The 25,669-nt window shown below is 50.6% G+C and overlaps 2 protein-coding genes across 2 annotated transcripts in view; both read left to right on the top strand.

Moving 5' to 3' along the window:
* The window catches only part of LOC115637948, a 79,580-nt gene that overhangs the window by 20,335 nt on the left and 33,576 nt on the right, over positions 1 to 25,669 (top strand). Inside the window, exon 2 of the mRNA XM_030539549.1 lies at positions 13,260 to 13,269. Within this exon, the coding sequence (XP_030395409.1) occupies positions 13,260 to 13,269 (10 nt within the window). The remainder of the gene's footprint in view (positions 1 to 13,259; positions 13,270 to 25,669) is intronic.
* Positions 22,469 to 24,211, top strand: LOC115637949. The gene is made up of 2 exons (XM_030539550.1): positions 22,469 to 22,639; positions 23,098 to 24,211. Exon 2 carries the CDS (start codon positions 23,112 to 23,114, stop codon positions 24,141 to 24,143), a length of 1,032 nt encoding a protein of 343 aa, XP_030395410.1. The 5' UTR covers positions 22,469 to 22,639; positions 23,098 to 23,111; the 3' UTR covers positions 24,144 to 24,211.

Raw genomic sequence — 25,669 nt, 5'->3', positions numbered from 1 at the left:
GGGAAACTTGGGAGCAGTCCCCCTCTCCAACCCAGGGACTCCTGAAGTATGTCCTCCAAGTGCAGGAGTACTTTGCTCAGACTGGGGCCCTGGCTCGTGGAAACTTAAAGACCGCACAGGACAGACAGGAACGGACTTATAACCAGGAGGCGCAGGTGCGTGACTTTGAACCCGGGGATCAGGTCGTGCTTCTCCTGCCCTTGAGCGAGTCGAAGCTACTGGCCCATTGGTAGCTTGGAAGGCTGGGCCCGTCACGTACGAGATCCACCAAGCTGACCGACGCAAAAAGACTCAGCGATACCACGTGAATCTGTTGAAGCCCTGGCGAGACCAGAAGGGCCTGCTGATTAACCCTTAGCCGCCTGAGCCTGAACTGGGTCCCCGCGTGCCCCAGATAGAGGATCTCACTGCTCCCCTGCTCAGCGACACCCTTATGAAAGAGCAGCGCAAGCAGGCCAACTGTCTCCTGCAGGCTTTCCAGGGAATCTTCATGGCCCTACTTGGATACACGACCCTGGTCTATCATTCTATCCTTCCCGAGCTAGGGAAGGTAATCCTGGAAACGACCAGGCCACTGCCATACTGGATGCGACAAGAGGTGGAGGAAGAGGTACAGGCCATGCTGGCCTTAGGAGTCATCAAGCCATCTCAGAGTGAGTGGCGTAGCCCAGTGGTCTTGGTACCCAAGCCTGATGGCACCTGCCGGTTTTGTATAGATTTCCGGAGGGTGAATGCCATCTCCCAGTTTGACGCCTACCCTATGCCCCCTGTAGACGAGCTGCTGGGCCACCTAGGAGAGGCCCGGTTCATCACCAACCTCGACCTCAGTAAAGGATACTGGCAGATCCCACTCAATGACACCTCTAAGGAGAAGACGGCGTTCGCCACTCCGATGGGACTTTACCAGTTTACGCGGATGCCTTTCGGCCTCTATGGGGCCCCACTGACATTCCAGCAGCTAATGGATCGCCTATTACGGCCCCATCGAGACTATGTGGCAGCTTATCTGGACGATGTCGTGGTCTATAGCCGCTACTGGGAAGACCACCTGGAGCGGGTAGTAGCGGTCTTGAGGTCCCTGCAACAGGCGGGACTGATGGCCAACCCAAAAAAATGCTGCATCGCATGGCAGGAGATCACGTATCTAGGGTATACTATTGGGGGAGGACGAGTGAAGCCCCTTGTTGGGAAAGTGCAAGCCCTGACAGCCTGCCCGATGCCTACCACAAAATGCCACATCCGACAGTTCCTGGGGCTTGTCAGGTACTATCAACGGTTCATCCCCCAGTTTGCTTCCATCGCAGTGCCCTTAACAGGACTGTTGACAAAGAACAGCCCTCAGCAGGTACGGTGGTCCCCAGAATGTGAAGATGCCTTCCGGACACTCCAGATGTGTCTCTGCCAAAAGCCAGTCCTATACAGCCCGGACTTCCACTGGAGGTTCATCCTCCAGACGGACACCTCAGAGGTGGGACTGGGGGCCATCCTGTCCCAAGAAGTGGATGGAGAGGACCACCTATACCTCAGCCGAAAGTTATATCCTTGGGAGAAGAATTACGTCGTGGTTGAAAAAGAAGCACTGGCCATAAAGTGGGCCTGTGACGCCCTACGCTTCTACCTCCTTGGGGCTCCGTTCACACTAGTCACGGACTATGCCCCGCTCCAATGGTTGATGAAAATGAAAAACAATAACGACGGACTATTGCGATGGTTTCTGGCCTTACAACCCTACGCATTCACGATCCAGCATAGGGCTGGTATGGAACATATGAACACAGACTTCATATCCCGCCTTGGAGGGATGGAAGAGCCTGGCCCCGACGAGTGGGAGACAGACTTGAGGCAGGAGGTGTGTAGCGAGGCGGTGTGGCTCCCCTCCGCCCCGGAGGAGAAAAAGCCCAGCCAGAGGCCAGAGTGGGTGGAGCTAGGGAGCTCTGAGCCCGCCCCTCAGAGGGTCAGGCAGCAACTCGGAACTATAAAGGCCGGTCCTCAGAGCTCAGTAGGAGCCCAGTCGCCGGAGAGAGCAGATGTCCCTAGCGAAGCCTGCTGCAGCCCAAGGTGGCCGCCCAGACTGGCCAGAGCTACCCCACGCCCGGTACCCGGAGGAGCTGCCAGAGCTACCGACCAAGCCCTGGACCGACGAACCCATGCTCCTGGACCCCCTCAAGGCCAATGCCAGGACCTGAGTAGGGCCCGAGGGGGAGTACAGAAGTAGCCCGGGGGCAGCCGAATCCAGTCTGGCTGCAGCACTACCAGAGCCCATGTCGGTGTGTTGCGGCCAGGATCCCCACTGACTAAGTAGCAGATCATCAGCCACTGCTAGGGCCCCGGGCTGGGATGCAGTAAAGTGGGAGGGCCTGCATCCCCCCTGCCACCCCACTCCTGGATGGCAGACTCCACCTCTTCCTGGCCTGAGGAGGCCGAAGCCTGTTATCATTGCTCAGTCCTGCCTGAGGGCCTGAGCACCCCTGACTCAGTGGTTGTTGCCCCACCCGGACCTAGGGCTGGGCTCATAACTGTACATGGCTCAGCCCTGCTTGAGGGCCTGAGCTCCTGACTCAGTGGTTGTTGCCCCGCCGGAGCCAGGGCCAGATGTAACCACATTGTGGCCAATTACCGCAAGGGCCACAAAGGGAGAACCCCGGGCCGGACTATTCCCCCGTACCTCTCGGTGTGTAGTGAGCTGGCGTGGCTCCCCTCCACCCCAGAGAGGGTCGAGCCCCAGTGAACTCTTGTACAAGCCCAAAAGGTGCTAGCAGTGTAATTTCACTGATCACCTGAGGAATAAATGCCCTGTGCTAGACAAAGAATAGCTCATGTTAGTTCTGCTGTCCTCAACACAGAAAACCCCAAGCAATCGAAACCTATTGCACTGGTTCTGGGAGGTTAGCCTCTGCAGAACCAGATATGGAGCATGTGAAGGCTGTCCAAATTGATGGCAGGGAATGCTTGGGGCAGAGGGATACAGGGGCCCAGATCTCTCTGGTTAAGCAGAGTGTGGTCCCAAAGGCCAGTATGTTACCTGGCCAAATGACAGAGATTGTGAGGGTGGGCGAAAGCAGATTCCTCGTATCACTAGCTGAAATCCATGTGGTTTGGGAAGGTTTGGAATGTGTTTTCACTGCGGGGGTAATGGAACACCTCCTATTTGACCTGCTCCTTGGCCATGATTGTTTTCTGTGTAGCTCAGGTTAAAGTATTTGCCTGTAGCAGGAGGGAGTGTCATGCTGGGACCCTCGAGGGAAAGGGTAAGGTCTCAGGAACTGCTCAGAGAATGGGAGAGAGTCTCCTTGATTCTTCTGCAGCTGGGAGAAGCCACATGCTTCCAGGTGGGAGGGTGGTTGAGACCAACTCCTGCACTGCAGCTCGAGGCAAGACCACATCAAGAAGGGATGGGGGTGAAATGCCTGCCAGAGAGAGAACTGTTCACATGGTTAGCTGCCAGCAGGCTGCAGCTGAACCAAACGCAAAACCAGCTCTAGGGAGCATAGAGCAATGTGTCCCAGAGGAGAGCCCAGACAAGGGGCAGGGGATCTCAGAAACCACTGGGGTGGGTGAGGATTCCTGTGACTCCATAGCACAGGGAAGCAGGGTGCTTCCAAGTGTGGGAGGGGCTGAGACTAGCTCCTTTCCAGCAGAAGGCAACATGCCCTCAGGCGCTGGCTCAGGAGAGGTGTTTTCAGTGATTAAGGAAACTGTCCCAGTTGCTAGCTGGCAGTTCTGCAGCTGAAGGAGGGGGCCCAGAGGAGGAAGCTGGGGAAGGAATAGTGGGGATACAGGAATGTCTCCTCAACCAGTCACTTGGGGCAGGATGCCCAAGACACTAGGAGGATGGCTGGGTCTGCATCTGTGCACCCAGGCACTCAGCCTGTGACCCAGGTTTTGAGAAGGAACTGGGTAACTGACCTCCTGGAGGGCAACTGTCACACAGCTGAGGAACAGAGAAAGGGGTGGCAGAGGATACCCCAATCCAGGTCCCAATTTTTCAGGATTCTATTCCTGATGAGTTTTTGGAAAGTAACTGTGTCTCTTTACAGCAGAGGAGTTGATCTACAACCTATCCTGGAAAACGATCCCCCACTCTCACAAGCCTTGGGAGGCAGGCCAGTCCTCCCTTACAGACAGCCCCCAACCTGAAGCAAATACTCACCAGCAACTATACACCACACCACAGAAACACTAACCCAGGAACCAATCCCTGTAGCAAACTCCATTGACTTCTCTGTCCCCATATCTACTCTAGCGACACCATCATAGGACCCAACCAAACCAGCCAAACCATCAGGGACTCATTCACCTGCACATATACTAATGTGATATAAACCATCATGTGCCAGCAATGCCCCTCTGCCATGTACATTGTCAAACGGGACAGTCTCTACGTAAAAGAATAAAAGGACACAAATCGGACATCAGGAATGGTAACACACAAAAGCCAGCAGGAGAACACTTCAGTCTTCCTGGACATTCTATAACATACTTGAACAAAAAAACTTCAGAAACAGACTTCAAAGAGAAACTGCAGAATTAAAATTCATTTGCAAATTTAACACCATTAATTTGGGCTTGAATAGGGACTGGGAGTGGCTGGCTCACTACAAAAGCAACTTTGCCTCTCCTGGAATTGACACCTCCTCATCAATCACTGGAAGTGGACCACATCCATCCTGATGGAATTGGCCCTGTCAGTACTGGTTCTCCACTTGTGAGGTAACTCCTTATTCTTCATGTGTCAGTATATAATGCCTGCATCTGTAATTTTCACTCCATACATCTGAAGAAGTGGTTTTTTTACCCACAAAAGCTTATGCCCAAATAAATCTGTTAGTCTTTAAGGTGCCACCGGACTCCATGTTAGTAATGTTATAGTGAGGTTATAGATTATAATTTCATGTATATAGTTATGAGGCTGCAAATGTATCCTCATGGCTTTAAGCAAGCCCAGGCAAAAACTCTCCAAGAGCAGAGAGGCAGTTCACACCTCATCAGGCCATGGATGGGACAAACCCAGCCCAGCTTCACAGGGACAAAGGACACTGACTTAGGCTGCAACAAAAGAATCTGTTAGACCCTCAAGAGAGTCATCCCCTTTCCTTTGGGCATTTTGGGACTGCAATGTGGTAATGCTAACCTGACTCTGAAAGGGGGCGGGGGGCAAGAGGAAAGAAAGGACAAGGTAAAAGGGAGAGACATTTTGCCAGGCTCTCTCTCTCTTCCACCTCCATCTACAGACACCACCACCACCAAGCGACTGAAAGGGAGAGCCTGGCTGAAGAACAGCCAGCCTGTGGTGAGAAACATCTAAGTCTGTAAGGACATTGAAAGTGTTAAGATCAGCTTAGAATGCGTTTTGCTTTTATTTCATTTGATCAAATCTGACTTATTGTGCTTTGACTTATAATCACTTAAATCTACCTTTATAGTTAATAAATCTGTTTGTTTATTCTACCTGAAGCAGTGTGTTTGGTTTGCAGTGTGTCAGAGTCTCCCTTTGGGATAACAAGCCTGGTACATATCAATTTATTTGTTAAACTGACAAACTTATATAAGTTTGCAGCGTCCAGTTGGCGTAACTGGACACTGCAAGACAGAGGTTCCTAGGGTTGTGTCTGGGACCGGAGATATTGGCTAGTGTCATTCGGTCGCACAATCCAAGGAGCAGCTTACATGCCAGAGGCTGTGCATGAGCAGCCCAGGGGTGGGGGTTCTCACAGCAGAGGGTAAGGCTGGCTCCCAGAGTCAAGGATTGGAGAGACCTACAGAGCACCAGTCCAGATAACACCAGAGGGGAACATCACAGGGGGGAAAGGCTGTGGGGAATGGGAGAATTGGGGGAAGGGAATGGGAGAGTGGGGGAGAGGTGATCTTCCTCCAGTGAAGAGCCTCAGGCCCACCAAGAGTCTCAGGACTGTGATGCCTCTTTCTTTTTTTCCTCTCCCCAAACTCATTTCTCAATTTTTCACAGTATCAAAATTTCCCCCAACGTCCATGTTTATTTTAAGTTTCCCCCCATCATCTCCACAGAGACCGCAAACTCCCAGGCCTTCCTGGCTTCCTCCTGAGTTGCTTCTTTCACCTCCATTTTTACCCTTCTATAAATCCCAAACAAAGGAGAAAACAAAGGAAATTCAACCCCAACAAGTTGGTGAATGTTGAAAAATTGATTCTTTATTTAGGCTTCACAATTTCTTTGCATTTTGGCAGTAGATTTAACCCCCAGACAATCCCAAATCATAATTCAGGCTGTGTGTAATAATGAGAGAAGACAGAGAGAAGATGTAATGAAATCATCTGTATTGCTAACTAGATTTAGGGAGAAACTGGGAAATAGGAAGCAGATGAGCCAGGTTTGCAAGCTGGGAGGGGGACATTGGGAAGCTGTAAGCATGGATTTAAAGGGTCTGATCTGATCCCATCGATTTCCAGGAAGTCAGTACAAGACTCAACCCATGAAGCTCTCGCTCCAACGGGCACGCATAACATGCCTACCACTGTACTCCTTCAAGCACCTAAAAGCTGACCCCATGTCCACCACATTAAGAAGAATGCTACAAACTTGTGTCTCGTTTTCAAGCTTATTACAGTTTTCTGAAATTGACAGGAATTGTCTGACACAAGAAGGAAAATAAATATTGAAAGGAAGAAGCACCACACACATTTGACTTTGAAACATTAAAGTAATTGCTTTAAAGAGGGGGGCAATTTAATTGGCTGTTTTCATACAGGAAAGCAGTGTTAAAAATGAAGAAAACAAAGAGCCTCAGCTAAGCAAAGAATGACAGCAAATGCGGATGCATAATCTACTGAATAATGATTGACGCAGCAGAGAAAGTAACAAATAACAGACTAGACATCAGAGCTGCAGCAAGTGTCCAACAGAAAATAAGAAGATTGCCATCCTCCAGGGAACTCCAACACAGGGTATATAAACTGGGGTCATCATGATGCTCCTCAGAGTTTTGCTGAAGCCACCAATGAAGATGACAAACCCAGAAATGCTGCCAGAAACTTGGACAAACCACATGTCCCACGTTTTCCTGTGGCAGGCTTACCAGGCTGAGAAGTGGCAAGACTTCCTTTTGGAGGTTGTATTACTTGTTCTTTCTTTAATCTCAGTATCTGAAAGTTCCCCTGTTGTGTGTGCTCTCTTTGTAGCACATAACTGAGGAACCGTATCTTGGATTTTAACTAAGCAATGCCATTAGCATATTTCTCCACCCTCATCCCAAATCAATGGCTTCAATTAACCTCCAACAATAACTTTAAGCAACTGCTTTTGATAGTTTAAACTAGTGCCTTTCAAACCCCCGCACTAGAACAAGCAAGGACCAAGTTAGTAGGATGCCTTCAAACAAAATGCTTCAGAGAATTACTTAAGATGTGACAAATGTATTCGAAAGACTGAAGAACTGATGATTATAAATAAGGCTTGGTCTACACTATACACTTACTTTCTTGTAACTATGTCATTAGAGGTTTTGAAAAATCCTTAACTCCCTGTGTAGACAGCACTATGTCAAAGGGAGAATTTCTCCTGCCGACATAGCTACCTGCTGTCACAGAGGTGGAGTTATTAAGCCAACTAAATGTTGGGTCTATGATGTAAGTCCTGGGCCCCAACACTGGTCTATCTGTGTCCATTGAGTGCCAGACCGCATGTGAATGTTGAGTTCTGCACTGCTAATAAACTCTGAATTATTTTTCCCATATTTAGCTTTAATATCAGTTTTAAGGTCCAATTCTTCAGAGACCACGGAAACAGCGTTTGCACACAGGGCACCAGCTCCAGGCTCTGGGTGGCTTGCCTGTGAGTTTATAACAACAGGATTAGCGTTTGCCGTGGCATTTGGGGTTGGTGGTTTTGGGCTGCCCTTCAGGGTCAGGCTAGCTGGTCTCCTGTGGCCAAGCACACCACAGTGATAGCATGTAACCTGTTTAGTTTTGAGGTAAGGGTTCCTACCCTCTGGGGCCCATGAGCTTCTCTAGAAGAGTCAGGGTCAGCTTTATTTTTAAATCCTTTCCTCCTCTTGAACTGGGGAGAATGGTGATTAATTTTCCCCTGGGGTTTATACCCTTCCCGAGTTTTGGGTTTGGGCATCAGGGTCGTCCTTAGGCATATGCAGCATACGCAGCTGCAAAGGGCACCATAAAATTTGGGACACTAAATTGCCTCAAATTTCATGGTGCCCTAGGCAGCTGCGTGCTGCATATGCGGCAACACCAGCCCCGGCAACCAGCCCTATTCCTCGGCTGTCCCCCCCACGGGCTGTGCCCACTGCAAGGGACAGAGCTGTCCCTGGGGGGTAGGGCCCAGGACCAATCCTTCTGCCCTATCTCTTACACTTCCCCCCTTCTCTGCCCCCGGCCCACCCCCATTCCACCTCTTCCCCCAGCGACCCACACTCACCAGCAGCAGCGGGAAGCAGAGCAACCTGGCCGCAGCCTGCTCCACTCCACCAGCTCCCAGTCACATCGCTCCACTTCCCGCCCCCAGTGAACATCTAAGAACTGTTCCAAAGTTATTAAATCCAGCAGTTTTTCAAAGTTCTCATGCTCCTTTGCTCCCACAACCCACTGCTGTTGGACTAGCAGTGGGCTGCGTGTTGGGACTGAGGGGCACTGGCAGAGCTGGGCAGAGGGCTGATCCCAGGGCTGGGATAGCTGGGGCGTTGTGGTTCGGGGCTGAGGGAACTTTGGTGTATTCTTTTCCTGTGAGCTCTATTCATGGACTCCTGCCTAGGCACAGAGTTAGTCCTCAGGATACTGTTGATTTTTCCTCACCTCTTTATCTCCATGGAGGACATCCCTATGTAGTTACGGGGTGAGATGGAGGAGACATGGTCCAGTTAGATAGATAAATGGTGGTAAGTGGGAACCTGTGTGAGGTGGGATCCTTCCAGGGCAGAATGCTGGGCTTTCCCCTTCCTCCCTCCCTCAGGACAACGCCACCCCCTGGAGACAGGGCTGCAGGGCACATCTAGCAGACTTCACTGCAGACATGCCCACAGCTGCCCATCTCCTGTCCCAGGTGCTTGGTTGCTCTTGGAACCGGGAGGTCTTCAAGCACCAAAGAGTCACGAAAGATGAGATGAGCTAATATGCTGCCCTCCTTTCCCCTTGTCTCACAATTTGACTCCTGCCAATGGACCATTGGTCCCTCACAAGGATGCCCCAGGCACTGACATCTTCGGTATTCAAAATGGTTTCTTCAACGTCCGCTCCGACCTGGGCTTCTACCTACAGACAGATTATCTAAAGAGCGGGACTGGCATTGAAATCCGGAGACTTCACCCTGCGTGCCATGGTGGGGATCATTACCTGAGTGACAGTGAGAACCCCCCCAACATCTACGTCATCAAGGGCGACTCCTACTGGGTGCTAAAGAATTTGAGCCGAGGCCAAGGCCTATAAGCTGCATCCCAACTGCTGTGGGGGGAATCAGTATGTGAGCTGTGATCCAAGCTCCTGTATCATCTTCCAAGAGCAGTGTGTTATGCGCCATGTACTTGACATGTGTGAGCACTACTACTTCGACTTCTTTTCCTCCCCATTTCTCATCAAGGGGGATGAGAAATGGGGGGCTTAGTATTACCTGTACAGTTACATGATCTTCACCACAGTACGCTTCTTTTCCATCCATCTTGATGTGCTGAACCTTTTCCCGGAGGGGTTGACCCTCACCCAGGGCACCTCAACTGGCAGCTGGGAGTGTATCAAGACCCTGCACGATGACTTCAACTCCTCCATCAGCTAGTCCGACAAGGTCACCTGCAAGGTGGGCTATGCCAAGTACCAGATGTCCAGCACTGAGCACAGCTGGAGCATCTCCACTGAAATGTCCCTCAGGGCTGGAGAGCTCATCAAGCTCATCACCCAGTTCCAGTTCTTCCTCAAGGCCCAGTATGGCAGGACAGGGCAAGAGGACTGGAATGAAGCATGAGAAGAGGAGTCAATCCAGGTGACCCCGGAGCCCAAAAAGAACCTCTACATCAGCAGTACCTCCTAGGCATAGGCCACAAGCTTGTCTTGTTCTGCAGTGACATCCAGTTCACCAAAGAAAACAACCCACCTGAGTGCATCCTGCTGCCTCCAGTCCCCTAACGACTCATGAGGATGGAGAACATCATGATGCTATTGTTCACATGTGTGTGCTTCTCTGATACATTTGTTACCCAGGGTTCCCCTTGAACCTAAAGGTTTTGGTAACCTTTGTTACCTGAGGTTCCACTGAACCCCAAGCTTGCAGTAACTTTACTCTGTGCAAGTCAGTATCAGGACAAACCAAGGGAAACATAGCACCTCCATCTGCTATATCAGAGGCACAAAAAAATCAAAACCACGTGCTTTCACTTAAAGCCAGTACTTTATTAGTCTCCAGTATTCCCACGAGAATACCTTCACTTGAAGTTACTACTTCGTTTAGTGTCAAGCACACACAAACACAACAGGTTAGAGAGCAACCCAAACTGCAAAATACCCCTCAGGAGTATGGAGCGGTCCTCAGGTGATTTCAGCCATAGAGATCCAGTGGCTAGCTGTCCGTCTGCAGCTGGAGATCTTCTTTATATGTCCACTCAGACTCCCAATACTCCTACTATTCACCTGAACGCATCCCGCTGCCTCCAGTCCCCTAACCATCCTTGAGGATGGAAAGTGCCAGCACCGTTATGTCATTGTTGACGTCTGTGTGTGAGCTTCTCTGGTCCAGTTTGGCCATTTTAGATCTTTCCCTGGACTGCCCAAAATCTCTCCCACCTCATCCCAGCCATTTCTCCTGCTTTTCTGCTTCCTGTTCCCAGAAGCTGGGAATGGGTGACAAGGGATGGATCACTTGATGATCACCTGGTCTGTTCATTCCCTCTGGGGCACCTGGCATTGGCCGCTGTCAGTAGACAGGATACTGGGCTATATGGACCTTTGGTCTGACCCAGTCTGGCCTTTCTTATGTTCTTTAACCAAACCTCATTTGCAATGTAGATAATTTAATTAACAGTTCTGTCTTTCCTATTATTATTAATTATTATTATTATTACAGTTGGTCAGAAAATGGTGTTTGATTTTCCCATGGAAAATTTACACTTTCTATTGAAAAACCAAAAAAAAAAAAGGGCTACAAGTAGCCAAAACCTCCCAAAATTGGGCTAAAAACTGCTGCAAACTGAAAAACCTTGGCAAAAAGCCACCCAAAGCAAACCAAACGATATTTGCTGACAAGTGAATGAGGTTTATTTTTAGTCAAAAGTTTTCAGGTTTTCTGATGAAACAGCAACAGTTTTTAAGAGAAACCCACACTTTCTGTGAATATTTTCCTTTTGGCAAAAAGAAATCCCTTTGCCTGTGACCCTGCACTCCAATAAAAGTAATTTTGAGACATAAATATATTACAATAGTAGAATACTGACCAACTCCACTATATGTCACCCTCTGCATACAAGCCTTTTGCTTGGTTCACCTGACAGGCTACCAACAATGATGACGACGGATTGTGTTGGTACTGTCCCTTCTGGCCACACTATGGTGTGTCTACTTCAGACATATTGTATCTGCCAATGGACTGATTGCCCTTGTCAGACCAACAGGTCATCGGTGGAATTTTCCCGCTTGGGTGATAAACTGCCAGAGGAGCTACATTGCTGCGTTTATTGTAGATGCTGTTTTCAAAGCAACCTACCGAGTGGATAACTGCCAAGTGACTGAACACATTCTCACCTGGCTTGAACACAGGCAAAGAGGCTGTGAACAGGACACACAACTTTTTTCCATGATAATCTTTGTTAAATAAGAGTCTTAAATAGGGTGGCATTGCTTCCAAAGGCACTTTTGACAAGTGGCTTTTCCTGTTTTATGTTTTAAAAACAGCAATTAACAACACAATTTAGCTGTTGCTAATCCTTGATGAAAGGTGGGACCTTTTCCAATTCAAAAGTTATAGGATGGTTGTGACGTTCCCCCCTGGTGTTATCTGGACTGCTAATCTGCTAGGTCACTCCAATCCTTGACTCTGGGAGCCAGCCTCACCCTGCTTTGCTGTGAGAACCCCACTCCTGGGCTGTTCACGCACAGCCTCTGGCATGTAAGCTGCTCCTTGGATTGTGTAACTGACTGACGCAAGCCAATATCTCCAGTCCCAGATGTTTCCGGAGGCCAATCACAGTGCAGTAATGCAACACCCCGTCCATACTGATACCCGGGCCTTTCAGCTGGGGTGCAGCAAGCTTTATGCTTCTCATGGAGGTGGATTACCAGGAGTGCTCCAGCTGCAGAGTCCAGGCGCTCTAAGCGCCTTGCCAGTGTGGACACCTCAGGAGTTAGGGTGACCGGGGCTGCTTTAATGTGCTTTCACTTGCAAGTCTAGCCAAGCCCTTAGGCAGCAACGAAATAATCTATTAGACCCCTGAGGAAGTCACCCCCCTTCCTTTGGTCAGTTTGGGACCATGATGAGCTTATGCTCACCTGACTCGGAAGTGGGGGGGCAAAGCCAAGAGGAAAGAAAGGACATGATAAAAGGGAGAGACATTTTGCCAGGCTCTCTCTCTTCCGCCTACATCTACAGACACCACCACCACCAAGCGACTGAACCACTGACCAAACGAGAGAGCCTGGCTGAAGATCCAGCCTGTGGTGAGAAGCATCTAAGTTTGTAAGGACATTGACAGTGTTAAGATCAGCTTAGAACATTTTTTGCTTTTATTTCATTTGTCCAAATCTGACTTGTTGTGCTTTGACTTATAGTCACTTAAAATCTACATTTATATTAATAAATCTGTTTGTTTATTCTACCTGAAGCAGTGTGTTTGGTTTGAAGCGTGTCAGAGACTCCCCTTGGGAGAACAAGCCTGGTACATGTCAATTTCTTTGTTAAACTGATGAACTTATATAAGCTTACGGCGTCACAGTGGTGTTCTATGTGTACACTCTCCCCATTGCTACACCACTGGTATAGATGTAGCAACACTGAACATATTGATTTGAATATAGACCCTTTTCTAGGTTACTAAAGGTGACATGGTTCCATGCACTAGCTCATAGCTGAAGGTTGCACTTTTACTTGGGCTGCTCTTTGCAATATACCCATTTTAGATACATATTTTTTAGTACATATATATATAGATTGTGACAAAGCTCCGACCTTGTCTCAGTGGGTCCCGCACTTTCTGGCGGACTTCACTAGCCTCAGAGGCTCACTGTGACCCTCCACATAGCCCTTCTCTCTCTAGAGACAAGGGTCACAGCCTGCTGAGGCATTTTCATCATAAGTCAGCAAGGGAGGTGAGGAGAAGCAACCCTCCCTCGCACATCTCTGTTGTCTCCCAGTCTCAGTGATTAATTGGGAGGGGCGGGTGGGGGGAAGGGGAGAGGAGGGGAGCCCGGGCCCACCCTCTACTCCGAGCTCCAGCCCAGGGACTCTAATAGTAACAGCTATTGGTAGCTGACTTTTTGAAACAGGACGAGTACAATTCTCTGGGCTGCAAGGATGGTGCTGGGAGTGGGGGCAGCACGCGGAGCCATCTCCCCTGGCATGAGGGGCTGCAGAGACATGCCAGCAGCCAGCCACTTCCAAGGGCAGCGTGGGGCATGGCATGCAGGCAGCCTGCCTGAGCCCTGCCGCGCCACTGGATTTTTAGCAGTCTGGACATTGCGATCAACTGGCAGACACTCCAGGATTGACCAGTTGATCGCGATTGACGTGTTGGTGACCACTGAATTGCATGTAATTATGGATTTATTTTTGAGGGGGCCCCCTTAGCCCGAGGCCCTGGGCTGCAGCCCCTATGTTAACCCAGCCCTGGGGGTTGTGATACTGCTACCCTTACTTCTGCACTGCTGCTGGCGGCAGCGCTGCCTTCGGAGCTGGGCAGCTGGAGAGCGGTGGCTGCTGGCCAGAAGCCCAGCTCTGAAGGTAGAGCTGCCACCAGCAGCAGCGCAGAAGTAAGGATGGCATGATATGGTATTGGCACCCTTACTAATGCACTGCTGCCTGCAGATCTGGGCTCCCAGTCAACAGCCGCCACTCTTCGGCTGCCCAATTCTGAAGGCATCAGATCAGAAGTAACAGAAGCATTGTATAGTATTGCCACCCGTACTTCTGCACTGCTGCTGGCGGCAGCGCTGCCTTCAGAGCTGGGCTCCCAGCCTACAGCCGCCGCTCTCCAGCTGCCCAGCTCTGAAGGCAGCTCAGAAGGAAGGGTGGCAATATCATGATCCCCATAAAACCACCTTGCAATCCCCCTGCAACTCCCTTTTGGGTCAGGACCCCCAATTTGAGAAATTCGAGTTTCCCCCATGAAACCTGTATAGTATAGGGTAAAAGCACACAAAAGACCAGATTTCACAGGGGCAGACCAGATTTCAGGTCTGTGACACATTTTCCATGGCCACAAATTTCCCAATGAACTTCTGATTTTTTAACTTGACTTTTAACTTGGCTTCTGCCAAACACCTGGCCACATTGCCTGACAAATTTCAAATAAAAATTTTACATATATGCATATTATATACACACACACACACACACACACACACACACACACACACACACACACACACACACACACATATTAGTTGCAATTAAATTGTTCATTGACAAACACACATATTTATGACTGACTTTTGCAAAGACAGAAGCATCACTGATGTATTACAAGGACACACCCATGGGGGTTAACTATAATTATAAAGTGTGTGCTACCACAAAGAAAAAATGTTGTACTATTAATATTTTTATTACTGTGTGCAAAAATGTTGTTGTTGCAACAAAAACTCCCCAAAACCATAATCTAGTCACGTGACACAAAACATAGAACTCACAAACAAGTAATTTCAACATACCAACAAACCGTGACACCAATGGATTAAACGTTGTTGTTCAGAGCAGGTCCAGGAAACCTAAGGGTTGAAATAATTAATTGTTCCGGGTTTATAGCTTGGTTTTCCCAGAAAAGAGGTCTAATGATTTAGTTAGGAGCCACATATGTTTTCTTGCATCTTTAGGCCCTAAATTAAAACACAAGCACGTAAGAGAGAAAAATATAAACATATATTAAAATATTGCTAAATATATGTAAAGGGATATCTGCAAGAGGTAAGTCAGATTTTTTTTTTTTGGTGAATTAAGACTTGTAACAATAACTGACTTAGGTTGTGGGTTGCAAAGGCTGCTGCATTTTGCTTCAATGCTTCCTGTGTTAAAGCAGAAAGATTATTCGTTGCTGGCTTCCTTTACCTTGCTGGGTATGTCTGAAATCACAACTAACTTGATACCTCCTTTTGGAATAATGATGCACAGCAACAGATTTAAATCCCCGAGTTTTGTGACTGCAGTTTGGCTAATACAAATATGTAAGTAATAAAACAATATTCATACTTCAATTTCACCTAGGGAGTGTTACCCTTGCTTCTTTTCCTACTGCCTCCCTCTTACAGGTCTGGGAGTTAGTAAGCAAGAGTTTGCTTTACCTTGTACATCGACATTATACACAGCCCAATGAATCAAAAGGCTGCGGAATTAAGATGTCCTGTGGGGTTTTAATTTTAATATTATTCTGTCAGAAGCAATTCACTTTGTCCACGACCTTTTTCCTCCAAAACGCTCAGAAGCATTTCCCCTACAGAAACCTGCTAGCTTCTTGTCAAAGATTCAGTGACATTTTGCTTCCTGTTGGCTTAGAAATTGTGAATTAAAAACACAGCAACTGTCAGCCTGACAGAGTACAAGATACAAGTTACCCTCTCTAGGATCAGTGAGGCGAGCTGAGTTCTTGGTACTTCCTGGTCAGTAAAAGGGTTTTTTTTGTTTTCTTTTGAAACATTTTAATTAACCATTCCCGTGCAATTTAGTTTCCTGGATTGTTAACACCCCGCTTTGGTGGACGTGTGGCTCAATTGTACTTAGACAGTTTCCACTTCTTCGCATTACCCTCGATAAGCCTTAGCTGTCTGTGATGCTTGTAAGCACAGGTTTCTGTACTGTCTGTTCCCAGCTTTACCCAGATCTCATTTGCAATGTCGATGATTTAATTAACTGTCCTGTCCTGTCCTTCCTATTACAGCTAGTTGGAAAATGCCGTTTGATTTTTCCACAGAAAATTTAGACATTGCATTGAAAATGTAAACTGAAAAATGCTGGTGAAAAAGATGTCAAAAACTGGAAAATCTTGGCAAAAAGCAGTCCAAAACAAACCAAGGCATATTTGCTGAAAAGTGAATGGGTTATTTTTAGCCAAAAGTTTTCAGGTTTTCTGACGAAACAGTGACATTTTTTGAGGGAAGCCAACACTTTCTGTGGATATTTTCCTTTTGCCAAAAAAATCCAATTTTCCCTCAGACAGTCCCCCAGAATTCATTCTCACTGCTTCTTCTCACCTAACCCTGGGACAGGGGAGAGCGGGACACATGGCTTGTCTGCATGTCTGGTCGCACTTCTGGGTTATCCAGCTTCATAGGTGGCTTTGGTTAACAGAAGTCCACCCTGGTGGCCCCGGTTTCTATACCCTGTTCTGGGGTTCTCTGGAGGAGGGCAATCCTCTTCTTCCCCGTTGGAACCTTGCCACCTGTTCTGAGATTTCCCTTCTCTGCTGCTCCCCTCACTACCCAGTAGATGGCACTGGTGTATCAACATTTCCTTTCATTCTTTGCTTATAGGAGGCTCTTTATGTGTTAGTCATCAAACACTGATCTTCTGTATTAACTCAGCCTATTAATTGTGTGTCTCTCTTTTTTTAAGCAATATATTTTAAAGTTTCGAAGTCACACAGACGGAGGGTGCTTCTGCCTTTCAATAATTCAGTTTCCTTCCCGTGCCAGACAATTCATATCACTTCCAGCAGACAACAATCAGTTTGAAAGATAATTAACACAATCTTGTATAGTTCCTCAACATGTGGTGGACACTGGGCCAGATTTTAAAAAATATTTAAGTGCCTGAAGGCACAGATCGGGCTTTTTATTAACACTGTGGGTGTCTGCAGGAGCGAGAGCTTCTTGGGTTGAAACTCACATTGGCCTCCCCCTGGAAATCAATGGGATTAAATCAGTCCCTTCAAATAGTGGTTACAGCTTTGCAGTGCCCTACTCCAAGCTTGCAAACCCAGCCCATCCCTCCAGTTCTCTGCCAGAGGCCAGAACGGCTTAGCCCCCTGCACAGTCAAAGACTTTGGTCTCACTAAAGTCTTTTGAATTCACAGAGCGGGGCATCTGGGTGACTACAAGGGTCAGAGTGGGTGCTCGAATGGTTCCTTCTGGCCTTAGAAATCATGAAAGACGAAAGTTGTTGTGATACCCAGATATTGCTGTGACCCCAGGACCCTTGGATGCACAGAATTAAAGAGAGGTGCTGAGATCCAAAGGAGCCTTTCTTGGGGGGTGGGGGGAGTGTAAGTCACTTATCTCCAGGGGAGACCATGTCATACCATCAGAGTCTGTTAGGCCACGTCCAGACTAGGTATTAAAATCGATTTTAGATACGCAACTTCAGCTACGGGAATAACGTAGCTGAAGTCGAATTTCTAAAATCAAGGTACTCACCAGTCTGGACGGCGCTGCATCGATGTCCGCGGGTCTCCGTGTCGATTCCGGAACTCCGTTCGGGTTGATGGAGTTCCGGAATCGATGTAAGCGCGCTCGGGGATCGATACATCGCGTCCAGACTAGACGCGATATATCGATCCCCGAGCAATCGATTTTAACCCGCCGATGCCGCGGGTTAGTCTGGACATGCGCTTATAGAGACAGACACAAGGATCTCAACCTCGGTCCCTCTTGGTCCCTCTCGGGGGGAAGGACCTGCCGCCGGAATTGCTGCCAAAGAAGAAAGCAGTGTGGTGGAGCTGCCATCGATCGCGATTGTGGTGGTGGTGCGGGGGTTTGTTGTTTGGGATGGCAAAAACCCTGGAGCCGGTCCTGCTGATTTGATCCCATTGATTTCCAGGAGGCCAATGGAAGACTCAACTCAAGAAGCTCTCGCTCCTGCAGACACACACGTTGTCCATAAAAAAAAAAACAATCTGCACCTTCAGGCACTTAAATACCTTTTAATGTCTGGCCCCATGTCCGCTACATCTAGAGGAACTATACACAATTGTGTCTGTTTTCTTTTCAACCTATTGTGACCCTCAGAAGTAGGAATTGTCTTGGACAGGAAGAAAACTGAATTATTGACAGGCAGAAGCACCCTCGTATGTGTGACTTAGAAACTTTAAAAGAAATTGCTTTAAAAAAGGAAGGAACCAGGCCAGGTAAATACAGAAATACAATGTTTGAATGACCAATGAATAAAGCGCCTCCTATAAGCAAAGAACGAAAGAAAATGTTGACACACGAATGCCATCTACTGGATAGTGATTGATGCAGCAGAGAAAGTAATAGATGGGAAATCTCAGAGCTTGTTGAAAGATTCTGACAGAAAATAAGATGATTTGGGTCCTCCAATGAACCACAAAACAGGATATATGAACTGGAGCCAACATGGTGGACTTCACAGTTAACCAAAGCCACCTATGAAGCTGGAGAACCCAGGAGTGCAACCAGATGCACAGACAAGCCATGTGTCCTGGTCTCCCCTTTCACAGGGTTAGGTGAGAAGAAGTGGTGAGAGTGCATTTTGGGAGACTGCTCTGAGGGAATATTGGATATTTTTTTTTTTGGCAAAAGGAAAATATTCACAGAAAGTGTTGGCTTCCCTCAACAACGGTCACTGTTTTCTCACAAAATTAGAAAATTTTGGCTAAAAATAAAACATTACTCATTTTTCAGCTAATATATTTTTGTTTGTTTTGGGTGGCTTTTTACCAAGATTTTTCAGTTTCTGACATGTTTTAGGTCAACATTTTTCAGTTTGCAACAGTTTTTAGCCCAATTTTGGGATATTTTGGCTATTTGTAGCCAGTTGTTTTGGTTTTTCAGTAGAAAGCAAATTTTCCATGAAAAACTAAAACACCATTTTCCGATCAGCTGTAATAATAGCAAGCACAAGCCAGCTAATTAAATCATCTACGTTGCCAACAAGGTTTGGGTAAACCTGGGAACAGGAAACAGAAGAGCAGGGGAAGCAGCTGGGATGAGGTGCGATTTGGGGCCAAACCAGACCAGAGAAGCTCACACACATTAACAATGGCATCATGGTGCAGGCGACCTCCATCCTCACAGGTGCTTAGGGGACTGGAGGCAGCAGGATGTGCTCTGGTGGGTAATTTTTCTTTGGTGAACTGGATGTCCCTGAAGAACAAGATGGGCTTGGAGTGACTTCTCTTCTTACTGGGCTTCCTTCCAGTCCTGCTCCATGCGGACACTTCTCCCACTATACTTGGCCTTGAGGAAGAACTGGAACTGGGTGATGAGCTTGGTGAGCTCTCTGGCCCCGGTGGACATCTCAGTGGAGATGCTCCAGTTGTGCTCGATGCTGGACATCTGCTGCTTGGCATAGCCCACCTTGTGGGCGACCTTTTCAGACCAGGTGATGTGGAAGTTGGAGTCATTGTGCAGGGTCTTGATGCACTCCCAGCTGCTCTTGATAAGGGAAGAAGGTCAGCACATTGGAGTGGATGGAGAAGGAGCGAGGATGGTGAGAGAAAAGCTCATTCTACAGATAGCACTGAGCCCCACATTTCTCATCCAGCTTGATCGGGGTTGGAAAGTGTAGTAAGAGGAGGCCCTGAGATATAAACCTTGGTATCAGAGGCCTACTATGAGGCCTAAGGCCTGAACTAAAGTAATGGTCAAGCCTTTGCTAACATAAAGCAAAGTGAAGCTGTGAGCCAGAGGCAGGCCCTGCTCACAGAAGCTGGCAAGGAAAGGGCTGATGCTGCAAGAAGATACGTACCTAAAAGGTACTGAACACCAGAGATCAGAACATTCACATACTTGCACATTCCACACAGATAACAAGGAACAGGCTGAGCCATCCCAATGACAGGGCCAGAAGGGTAATATGATGGATAGAATTGTTTTGTTCAAACCAACATGTACAAGGTGACAGGCAGCACCTTACTACATAGAGGGGTTCTAGCTTACTACGTAGAGGGGTTGCACGTCATACGTCAGGAGTGATGTGTAACTTGTTTGTACCTGTGTATAAGAATGCATCCCTGGGGCAGTGTCTTTGTCCAGCCGACAGAGCAGTGGAAAGTCCCGCCACTGATTGAGCCGAGTCCATTGCCAAGAGACACTTTCTCATAGTTTGCCCTGAGTTAGACTAAGAAATCTACAGGGAACTATCATTGTGTCCATACGGCAATAAACCTGGCCGACGTGCCTTCTTCCTTACTAGACTCTGTGGTCATTGGGGGTTCTCTTTGGGTCTGCTGTGTCAGCTATCTGCAGAGTTGGGGCAGCACACAGAGGGAACACATGCATGCAGCCGAGTGATATCAACACTGAACAGAGCAGAGCACCACACAGTAGTATCTGACAACAGAAAGTTGTTGATGGTGAAGTAACAGAGCTTCTTGGAGCATTCAGGCTGCCAAGGAGTGCGGCCCCCATTGTTAGGTGTGCACAGGTCACACACATAGCTCAGATCACCCTTCTCTAGAGAGATGATGTGGAACCAGGAACCCAGCTCAGGTGCTGGTCCCCACCATGGCAGTAGGGATACACCTCACAGACCTCGGCCTCGGCATCTGTGATCAAGTCCTTTACCACCTGTTAGGAGTCACCCTTGATGATGAGATGTTGGGAGGGTTCTTGTTGTCACTCAGGTACTGATCCCTGCCCCTGGCATCCAGGGTGCAGTCTCCGGATCTTGATACCATCCCCCTCTTTAGATCTTCTGTCTGCAGGTAGCAGCCCAGGTCGGAGTGGATGATGAAAAATTCCCTATGATTATGGAAGAGGTCAGTACTTGGGGCATCCTTGTGAGGGATCAAAGGTCCATCGGCAGGAGTCCAGTCGTGGGGTGGGGACACAAGAGGGGAGAAGGGAGCGGAGGAGCTGGCTAAGACAGCTGGGGGAAGCATTGATTTCATTCCTTAACTACCGAGCTCCCTGTTCATCTAGAAGGGAAAGGCCCCATGTCCCATTCCCTCCTCCCTGAGCCACCAATTCTTCTGCCCTGAGGTTGGATGGGAGGCAGCACCTTTAGGTTGGGAAAGGCCCCCTGACACATTCACCGACCCTCCCACAAACTGAAGCATCTTCAGCAGCAGGCGGTTACATCCTGCTCCATCTGAACTGGCCCTTGGCAGGTGTGACTGGCCCTTTTTATCCCACATGTGGGGCCCTGATTGGCTCCTGTCCACTCCAGGCCCTTCTAGCCAATGCAGGATCAATTCTTGTTCTGCCAGGTTGGATCCCAATGGAGGCCACTATAGGGGGTCTGTACTCGCTGCTCTTTCCCTCCAGACAAGGGAGCTTCTCGGGGCCTGGTGTCTCCACATGGCAGAGGCCCCAGCAAATGCCAGGTAAACCCTATAGTGGTTGGTGGGGAAGGGGACACACAAACCACAGGTAAGGGGGAGGGGCACAGGCAGGGAACCCACTTAGTCCCCGGTGAACTTCCCATCCCCCTCTCCCCATGTCTGCCCTGACCTCTCCCTCCTGAGCATCCAGCATGTAGCTATATGGGTGTCACCCCTGGACAGAGCTGGGGGGGGCACAGAAATGGGACCCTGAGAGCCATGGGGAGAGTAACAGCCTGTGGAACTCACCACCACATGAATTTAACAGAGGCTCAAGAGCCAATCAGAGGTCCTTGGGAATCACTCCCAGCAAGGCAGAGGAGCCACATGCCGGGGGGGGGGGAGGAGGAGGAAAGCCTGCAATTGAGAACATGGCCCAGCAATAAGGGGGCAGGAGGGAGTGGCTCCCCTGGGCAGGTTATTGCACAATTGTCCACAAAGGGGCACCACTCTCAGAAGCCAGGCTAGATGGGCTCCCTGGGCTGATGCATACTAGGGATCCTTCAGCAACAGTGCAGATGTAGGGCAAGAATGGCAGAATCTGGGCCAGTTACCTCCCAGCTCTGGATGACTCACCAAAGGGGAGGGATCCATATAGAGACAGGGAGAGCTAGGAATGAAACCCCCAAAGCCTTAACTCCCACCCCCCTGCTCTCACCACTAGACCCCACTCCCCTCCCAGAGCTGTGGAGAACCCAGGAGTCCTGGCTCCCAGCCCCTGTTCTAACCACTAGACACTTCCCCCCCCCGGGCCCAACTCCGATCAAGTGAAAGATTCCAGGATTCCTAGTCCCAAAGGCCCCCAATTGACCCACACATACTACAACCACAAGACCCCACCCCCGTCCCAGAGCTGGGGAGAGAGAACCCAGGTGTCCTGCCCCCCCCCGTTTAACTACTAAACCCTCCCGTCTCCGAGCAGTGAAAAGAACCCAAGAATCCTTCCCACCCCCTCCCTCCCCCACCGTCTGCGAGCAAGAGATAGAACCCAGGCGTCCTGCCCCGCCCCGAAGGAAGCCCGGCCCCGCCCTTTAATGGCAGTACAGTTGGGAGGAGCCGGGCGGCCGCTTCCCCTCCCCTTTAGCTACGACATCCCGTTTGCGGGCGGGCCGAGCGGATCTCCGGCCCGGGCAAGGCTCCGGGCTCCCTGCTGGGTGGAGGCGCAGCGCCTTGGAGAGGGGCGCGGGGCCCCGGGAGCGCAGCGCCTTGGAGAGGGGCGCACGGCCGCGTCTCCACTCCCAGCGCCGGTGAGATCCGGGGACCATCCCCGCCCCCTTGCGGGCTGCCCCGTCGCCCCTTGCCGGGGGGCTCTGCAAGTGGGGCCTCTCCGGGGGGGACCCCCTTCTGGGGTGGGGGGAGCAGAGGCCGCGCTGGGTTGCTGGGTGCCCGGTGCAGAGCCAGCTTCCACACCCCCACCCGGGGCCCAGGCCTCCCTCCACCGCACACACACCCAGGGCCTGTCCCCCGCCCTTGGTGTGACTCCTCCACACGCATTTCCCCCCCTAACCCCCCCACCTTCTGTGGCCTGGCCGGTCTTGGTATCAGCCCACCCGATTCTCCCCCCACCCTGTTCCCTGGCCAATGGTGCCCTTCCCCATTCCCTCCCCATTCCCTCCCCCCCCTCCACACAGGATCTGGCTGGTCTTGCCTGGCAGGGCTTCCCCAGGATCCCTCCTTCTCACTCTCCACCTCTGCTGTCCCCCAGGCTCTCAGCCCCCCATGGCCGGGATCGTCCCACGGGCACATTCCCCTGGCACTGATGTCTTCGCCACCCCTCACGGCTTCTTCGTCGTCCGCTCCGACGTGGGCTGCTTCCTCCAGGCACCCGAATGCCACTCCCCTGAGGCCGTGGAGATCCGGGGCCTGCACCCTGCCTGCCGGGGCGGGGAACACTATGTGGGCGACGCTGCCGGGTCCTCCGTCTGCATTCTCCAGGGGAACGCGTTCCACCGAACTATGGACCTGAGCACCGCCCCCAGCCCCGGTGCCCTCCCCCTGCACCCCACGTGCCGTGGCGGAGACCACTATGCCTCGTGGGGCGGCCGCTTCTCCGTCATCTTCCTGGCCCGCAGCGTGGTTCTGTCTGTGGCTGACCTGACCACGGGGGTCGAAGCAGAGGAGATGCCCCTGGAGCCTGCGTCCTGCCATGGACTCTACTACTACGCATGTGATGCTACCCACCTGGCTTTCCTGGGTGTGGATGAGCAGCGGGGGCTATACAGCCAGGTCTTCTCTAGCTCGGGCCACCAGGACGTCCTCCCCATCCACGCAGACGTGGCCAGCTTCCTCCCCGGCGGCCTGTCCCTGGTCCACAGGGGCACCTTCGGGGCATGGGAATGCATCAAGCTGATCCAGAATGAGACGGACGGGCCACTCCCCGGCAGCCACGAGATAACCCGGAAGGTGGGACACGTGGAAGAGAAATTGGCAAACTGGACCTTCTCCACGGCCGGTTCCCCGGAACCTGCAGACCTTTCAGTGGCCTTGCTCCAGGCCCAGTTCTCCCTGCCCCCCGCCTATGGCGGGCTGGGGCTCAGGACGGAGCAGGAGGAGTGGGAGGCCGTGGCTGAAGAGGGAGAGGAGCTGCGGATCATTCTTCAGCCCCGGCAGAAGCTCTACTGGTGGCAGTATCACCTGGGCTTGGGAAACCGGCCTATACTCTTCTGCCGCTGCCTCAAGGTGACTCGTAGCCCCGCGTCACCTGACCACCTCCCGTTGCCCTGGTCGGACTCAGGGGACGCTGGCGTCTGACTGGGGAAGGGAGGCTGGCAGTAGGGGAAAGGTTAATATTGTTGCTGAATAAATGATGTTCTGTTATACTGGCGGCGGCTGTCTGGGGATGACTCTGGGACCCCACCCGCTCCCTCCCAGGATGGGGAAATTGATGCATAGAATGTGTCAGGAGAGGACACAGAGTTGTGGCTGCCAGCCCTTTGATCTAACCACTAGACCCCACTCCCATCCCAGATCTGGGGATAGAATCCCAGAGGCCTGACTCCCAGCCCCACCCACATAACCACTAGACTCGACTCCCCATCCAGAGCCAGGGAGAGAACGCAGGAGTCTTGAAGGCAGCAACACGTTTTTCTTTGAGCTTCCCTAGTGTCCCAGGCAGGTATTGCACCTACAGGCAGGTTCTAGCACTGCGCTATCCGGGTCACGGGGGGTCTGGGAGTACAGGGGAGAAATGGGGTTTGGCCCAACTGGGACCCCCAGGTGTCAACTGAGCAGCAGGACCCCATGGAAGCGGTGTGTGTGGGCGGGGATGGCAGCCTGGAGGAGACCAGGGGTCAGTTTGGGGGAGGTCGGGGCTGTGGGAGCTCAGTGGGCGAGGGACTGACGGGATCTGGGGAAGGCCAGGGAAGGCTCTCTGAGGGAAGTAGTGCTGCAGTTCCTGTGACCTTGTTCAGCACCAGAGCCAGTCGCAAACCTTCAACACAATTTGGAATGTTCTCTGCAACTCGGTTTCCTTGGATATAAAATGGGATAAGGATCCCACCTATTGTTTGGTGAGACTAAGATCATTGGGGCAGGGACTGTTTCTCGCAAAGGGTCTGTGCAGCACCTGGCACAATGGCAGCCCCGATCTCTGTCAGGGTCTGTGCAGCACCTGGCACAATGGGGGCCCCGATCTCGGTCGGGGTCTGTGCAGCACCTTGCATGGGCCCTGATCTTCGTTGGGGTCTGTGCAGTGCCCAGCACGACAGGGGCCCTGATCTCACTCCGGGTATTCTAGGAGTACCCTAACACAAATAATTTGCCTCTCTCTCCCTTCATCTCCATTCTTACCCCTCCATCCATCCCATCACCTGGCCATTTAGCATCCTTACACCCCACCCTTGTTCCGGCATCTCCATCTCATCTAAGCAGGGTCCATCCGGAGGGTGTGGGGTGAGTGTGACACTCTGTATCTCGGGGGAACACCCTACACATCCATGTTCATATTTATAAAATGATTGGGTCTCTGGAATGACCCTTTCCCCTCCAACCGGCCTTCCCAGGTTTGCTCTGCTGGCCTCCTGGCCCTTTCTTCCTCTGCTCGGCTGGGTCTCTTCTAAGGTCCCCAAAGCAGGAAGTTATCTCTGGGCAAACCCAGAGGCAGAACTTCAGAGCGTGGTAAAGTCAAGGTGCGTTTATGCAAATCCTGCAGAGCAATCAGTTTACACCAAGGGTTTCTCTGTCCCCCTGCCCCAGCTCACCTCTGCCTCCGCCTTCTCCCTGGGCGTGCCACCGTGTCCTCACTCTTCCCCCTTCCTCCCAGTGTTTGCGCTGCAAAA

Source organism: Gopherus evgoodei, chromosome 21, assembly GCF_007399415.2.
Source record: "Gopherus evgoodei ecotype Sinaloan lineage chromosome 21, rGopEvg1_v1.p, whole genome shotgun sequence".
NCBI lineage: Eukaryota > Metazoa > Chordata > Testudines > Testudinidae > Gopherus > Gopherus evgoodei.
The sequence above is the reverse complement of the archived record's forward strand: the minus strand, read 5'-3'. Positions and strand labels throughout refer to the sequence as shown.